A 6,041-nucleotide genomic window follows, 5' to 3' on the forward strand; every position below is an offset into this window, starting at 1 on the left:
CACGCCGCCCGCCTTGGAAGGTTCGGCCTTTCAATATGAAACGAGTTGTCGTTCTGAGCCATCAGATTGTTCCTTGGCAAATCTCAATAAAAACAAAATCTGAAACGAAACTATGAAGTAATGCTGACTAGGCATAAAAATAATAAAAGGAAAGGTGTGAATTAGAATGGTTGAATGGTCAAGACTCCATAGGGAGCAAACTTAGCCGATTAGCAGGCCTCCTGAGAAGCCCCTTCACGGTTTTGAGAGTCACCGCCCTGACGATGCCGTCGTTACCGGGGTGGGTTTCCTCTACTCTGCCCATGGGCCAGCACAATGGTGGTGCATTGTCCTCTCGGATGAGAACCATGTCTCCAGGTTTAAGATTAATCCCCTTAGCTTTCCATTTCGTTCGCTGTTGCAATTGGTTGAGGTAGTCCTTGGACCATCGATTCCAGAGATGCTGCCGCATCTGTTCCGTTCGCTGCCACTTGGATAGTCTACCTTCCTGAATCTCGGTTAAAGTTGGTTCGGGTATACCGGTAAGGGTGTCCCCAATCAGAAAGTGCCCAGGAGAGAGATAGGACAGGTCATTGGGATCATTGGAAAGAGCTGTTATTGGACGAGAATTTAGGATAGCCTCTATTTGTATTGAGAGCGTTTGCATTTCGTCTATTGTTAATATAGTGGTGCCAACCACTCTTTTGAAGTGTGCCTTGAATGACCTTACGGATGCTTCCCAAATTCCTCCAAAATTGGGAGCTCTGGGTGGTATGAAATGCCACTGAATGCCATCAGAAATTGATTTTTGCACTATCGTGGGCTCTTCCTTTAAAAACATGTCACGTAGTTCACTCAGTTCTCGGTTTGCTCCTGTGAAGTTGGTCGCGTTGTCCGAAAAAATGTGACTCGGCTTGCCTCTGCGTCCAATGAAGCGTTTAAGGGTATGTATGAATTCTTCGGCTGACAAATCAAATGCTATTTCAATGTGAATGGCCTTGGTTGCCAAACACATCAAGATTGCAGCATAAGACTTCACCGTCCTTGCGTTTCATCGCTTGCTCTCACGTAGTTGAAAGGGACCACAGAAATCAATTCCAACATTTGCAAAGACTCGGGCGGCTTGAACTCTTTGCCTAGGTAAATTGCCCATAAGGGGCTGGATCATTGGAAGATTCATCCTGAGGCATGTTACACAGATTCTAATGATATGACGAACAGTATTCCTCCCGTTCAACGGCCAGAATTTTTGGCGTATAGAGGCCAACGTCATTTGTGCCCCTGCGTGAAAAAGCTTGATATGCTCGTGCTTTATTAACAATTTGGTAAACGGATGCTCGCCCGGTAGCACGATCTGGTGTTTCGCTGAATAAGGCAGGTCAGCATGCTGGAGCCTACCACCGACGCGAATGATTCTATGCTCATCTAAAAAGGGATTTAGAGATAAAAGTTTGCTCGTTTTAGGAAGCTGTTCTTGATTGCGCAAGCATTTTAGTTCGATAGTGAATGCATGTAATTGCACCATCTTGGATAACGATAGTATAGCGAGGTCAAGCTCCATGATAGACAAATGCCCTTCGTATCTAGATTTCGTCGTGCGACAATTGTGTATGAAACGTAGAATGTATCCACATACTCTGATTAATTTGTTGAATGTCGAATATTTGTCAAATAACTCTAAGTCTTGCTGGACAGCTGTGGCAGCCACAATCCCCCGTTGTTCAGGTATTTCTGAAGTAAACGAAGCGCTTTCGACTCTCCATGTGTTTGCATCTTGCGAGAGCCATGTGGGGCCGTACCACCACAGATTGGAAATGACCAATGATGAAGGTGATGTGCCTCTAGAGAGAACGTCCGCAGGGTTTTGAGCAGATTCCACATGATGCCAATCGTTGGGATCAGAAAGTTCTTGAATCAAACTGACACGATTAGCTACGAATGTGTTCCACCTTCTCGGAGATGATTTGATCCAAGAAAGGGTTATGGTAGAATCAGACCAATAAAGGATTCGTGTAAACTTGATGTCGGAAATTTCTAACACCTTGTGCATGAGTTGAGCTAATAATAATGCGGCACATAGCTCTAAACGCGGTAATGTAAGATTTTTCAACGGCGCTACCCTTGACCTTGCGCACAATAATCTTGTTTGATAAGTATCTTCTGTCAGTTTACTACGAACATAAACGCAGGCTCCATAAGCCTTCTCACTAGCGTCTGAGAATCCGCACAACTCTACCAACTTGGAATCGTGATGGTGAATAACCTTTCGTGGTATCCGGAGGTCATTAAGCATGTGAAGCTCCGCTTCGTAACGAGACCATTGAGTCTGTATATCAATAGGCACTGTTTCGTCCCAGTGCGTCTTCAGTTGCCACAATTTTTGCATGAGTATCCTTGCGGTAATGGTAACCGGACTTATGAGACCTAATGGATCAAAGATGCGAGATATGACGGACAGCATAATCCTCTTGGAGATCTTAAACTGCTTGCTCGTGTTTATGCTGAACTGAAACTCATCAGTCTTCGCGTTCCATTGCAATCCGAGCGTAGATAAGGTCGTGTTTTCCTGGATGTTTAGAATGAGCTCTGAATCTGAATCAGATATGCCTTCTAACGCGGTTTCTTCATTGGAAGCCCACTTGCGCAAATGCAAACCCGCCTTGCTTAATATGGCTCTTACTTCATCACAAATGGTGATGAGATCTGGAACAGTGTTTGCACCTGTCAGCAGGTCGTCCACATAGAAATCGGACAGTATTCTAGCTGATCCTGTTGGCATTTCGTGTTGCTCCAATCTGGCTATTTCTTGTAACACTCGCACCGCCAAGAATGAAGCTGAGGCCGTGCCGTATGTGACTGTGGCCAACTCGAACGCTTGCACTTCCTCATAGCTATTGTTCCGCCAAAGAATCCTCTGAAGTCCTCGTTGACTATCCTCAATCTGAACTTGCCTGTACATCTTCTCCACATCGGCTGTAAGAACGTATTGCCATAAGCGGAATTTAATCAATATAGAAGTCAGATCTCCTTGTAGATTCGGGCCCACCATCAAGATGTCATTAAGCGATACACCGGTATTCGTTCTAGACAAAGCGTCGAATACAACTCGAAGTCTAGTAGTGGAACTTGAGTCCTTGTACACGGCATGATGTGGCATGTAATAAACTGGAGTGTCTCCTGAGTCTTCAGTGAGCACTGGATGCATATGCTTCAGTTCCGAATATTCTTGTATGAATTTAGTATATTCCCTCTTCATTTCTGGACAACGATCCAACTTAAGCTCCAATGATTTAAACCGTTTCAAGGCCGCGTCATAAGATGATCCTAAAGCTTGTAGCTTGTCCGTTTTAATTGGCAGCTGCACCACAAATCTCCCCTGAGAAGTTCGACGATAAGTTTTCTTAAAATGTTCTTCACATTCTCTCTCTTCTTCAGTTAGCATTGTCTTGCCGGATATTTGCTCGATTTGCCAAAATCTTTCAACAAGTTGCTCTAATTCAGGTTTATCGACGGCCACGTTGCATTGGATGACCCTTTGCTGCACGGCTCTACTAGGATATTCGCCGCCAATCACCCATCCGAATAATGTTTTTTGCAGAAGCGGATGATCCGATGACTCCTTTATCTGCCCAACGCATAGAGCATTCCAAAATACTTCAGCACCCACCAATATGTCTATGTCAGTGGATCGATGAAACTCCGGGTCTGCCAGAGGCAAGTTCTGCGGAATCTTAAATGCATCTTTATCAATTGTGAAGCTGGGCAAACTCTCAGTTATCCGATTGAGGACTAAACACTCTATTGTGATTTTGAATGCGTAATACCTTGAACTCAATTGCACCTGAGTTATTTTTTTAATCTTGCTACAAGAGTTGTTGACTCCGACGATCGAAATATCGATCGACCTTGTTTGAAGACCTAGACGTAGTACCAGCTCCTCCGTCACAAAATTGGATTGTGATCCTGAATCCAGAAGAGCACGACATGTTTGCTGTTTCCCTTGGCAATCCTTTGCGTTTATTATCGCTGTTGATAACAGGACCCGGGATGCAATCTCTGGTCTTGACGCATGCGCGACATTTACCGTTGGAGAACTTGGTGTTGCTTCCGTTGATTGTGGTGATGTGACAACCTCCTTGTCTTTAGAAACATGTAGAAGTGTGTTGTGCCTCTTGCCACATGTTTTACATGAACCTGACTTGCATGTTTTTGCTGTGTGGGACGAAACCTTTATGCAATTCCAGCATAGCTTGTTTTCCTTGACAACCTTGAGACGATCCTCCGGAGAAAGCTTCAAGAATCGTTCACAGGAATAAATCTGATGATCTCCTCGGCAATTTTGACACGAGGCTACACCAGAGGATGCGAGAGATGAAACCTTTGCCTGATTGGCCTTGCCTTGTGAATTGGAAACAGGTTGAGCCCTTCGGTTGATAGCCTCGAGGATATGGCACCTATGCTCTAGGAAATCAGTTAAATGTCGTATCGTAGGAATATCCTCGTCTGAAATGCTGTTTTCCCATTCTTTATTCGTGATATGATCCAATTTGCTAGTTATCAAATGGATAATGACATCATCCCATGAATCAGTGGGGCGTCCAATAGCCTTTAGCGCTCTTAGATGTTTTAACACTCCATCCACTAAATGCCGGAGGCTCGTGAAGTTTTCCTTGGACACTGATTGCAGCTCGAATAGCGCTCTAATATGCCTTTGTATAATTACACGTTTCTTGTCATAACGTTTTTTTAACATCTGCCATGCCTCCTTATAATTTTCCGCCGAGACCTCGAGTGATTGAATGATGTCTGCAGCCTGCCCCTTGAGCGACGATTTCAAGTAATGAAATTTCTGAATTGACGTAATTGAAGTATCACGATGTATAAGCGACTGAAAGGTGTCGTGGAAGGGATACCATTCCTCATAATTTCCTGAGAATGACGGTAAATCGATTTTGGGAAGTTTTAAACTATTTGCTGAAGCTTGTGAACGATTAACCGCGGGATGTGCCTCTATCACTGGAAGATCGGTTACACTACGTGAGATGATCAATTCTTGAAATTTGGCAACAATAGTGTAATATGTCTCCTCATATTCCGCGCGATCAGATGAATGCGCTTCAGCCATTCCTGATGAATCCTGAAGCATCTCGATTTCGTTCTGTACTTCGTCGAACTGCACCCATGTGGCTTCAATCTTTGACTTGCGTTCTACTAATTGAGCTACCGTCATGTCAGTGTCCGAGTGGAGAGTGTTATGCGCTCTCGTGCATAAGGCCTTTATTTGACCTCTTCTTATGTTCAGTCTCTTCAATTTCTCTACGTCACTCATTGTTGATATTGACAACGAAATGCAAAAAGGTTATGTAAGGCTATACAAATGATACAGAAGGTAAAAATGTGAAAATGAGCACTTTGGAGATCTTACCCGACTTACCGACTGCAGAATTGCCTTATCGATCATTTATCGATCGCACCTCGTACCTAATCTACCGACGGCAATGATTGTGGCGTTATGGCGTTCCCTTTGAACGTAACGAATAATGGCTAAATGCGTCCTGGCGAATTGATGTATGCGTACACTCCCGAGTTGACCTTTCCTCGGATGTGCTACTCGATCCGTGAGAATCCTTGAAATGCTGAGGCCCGTTTTGTTTCGCACAAGCCTGCTTATGCCACGAGAGAAGGCTCTCGAAGCTTCCTGGCACGAATGGTATCGTAACTGCTTGTATCAATGCTGCTTGTTTCTCACCGATCCGGCTCGAAGGACCAATGTTTTGTGTGGGTTACGCGAGGTAATAACGACTCACGCTGTCACTTCCCTTTGTCGAAGATGACTACACTTTTTATTGAGAACTACAACTTGTGAGGTAGTGTACAAAGAATGAAAAATGAGTTGTCCGTTACGTCCTCAATATGATAAGAACAAAACCGCTACTGGTAAGAATAATAATAATAAGAAGCGATTCACGGCGCTGACCGCCGACTCCCTCAATCCTAGCGCCACCACTTCCTGTGCACGCAAGTCGAACTTGTCGCAACCAAAATGGCGCAGAGAGCGGGAA

At 44.4% G+C, this 6,041-nt stretch overlaps 2 protein-coding genes across 2 annotated transcripts; both read right to left on the bottom strand.

Annotated features, from left to right (window-relative positions):
- Positions 1–178: 178 nt before the first annotated feature.
- LOC108723450 (uncharacterized) lies at positions 179–994 on the bottom strand. Its single transcript, XM_018449231.1, has one exon. The coding sequence runs from the start codon at positions 992–994 to the stop codon at positions 179–181; it is 816 nt and encodes a 271-aa protein (XP_018304733.1).
- A 36-nt stretch (positions 995–1,030) lies between these two features.
- On the bottom strand, positions 1,031–5,308 carry LOC108723451 (uncharacterized). The gene has a single exon (XM_018449232.1). It carries the CDS (start codon positions 5,306–5,308, stop codon positions 1,031–1,033), a length of 4,278 nt encoding a protein of 1,425 aa, XP_018304734.1.
- Positions 5,309–6,041: the final 733 nt, after the last annotated feature.

Source organism: Mycetomoellerius zeteki, unplaced genomic scaffold (genome assembly GCF_001594055.1).
Source record: "Mycetomoellerius zeteki isolate Tzet28-1 unplaced genomic scaffold, Tzet1.0 scaffold24, whole genome shotgun sequence".
NCBI classification, from domain to species: domain Eukaryota; kingdom Metazoa; phylum Arthropoda; class Insecta; order Hymenoptera; family Formicidae; genus Mycetomoellerius; species Mycetomoellerius zeteki.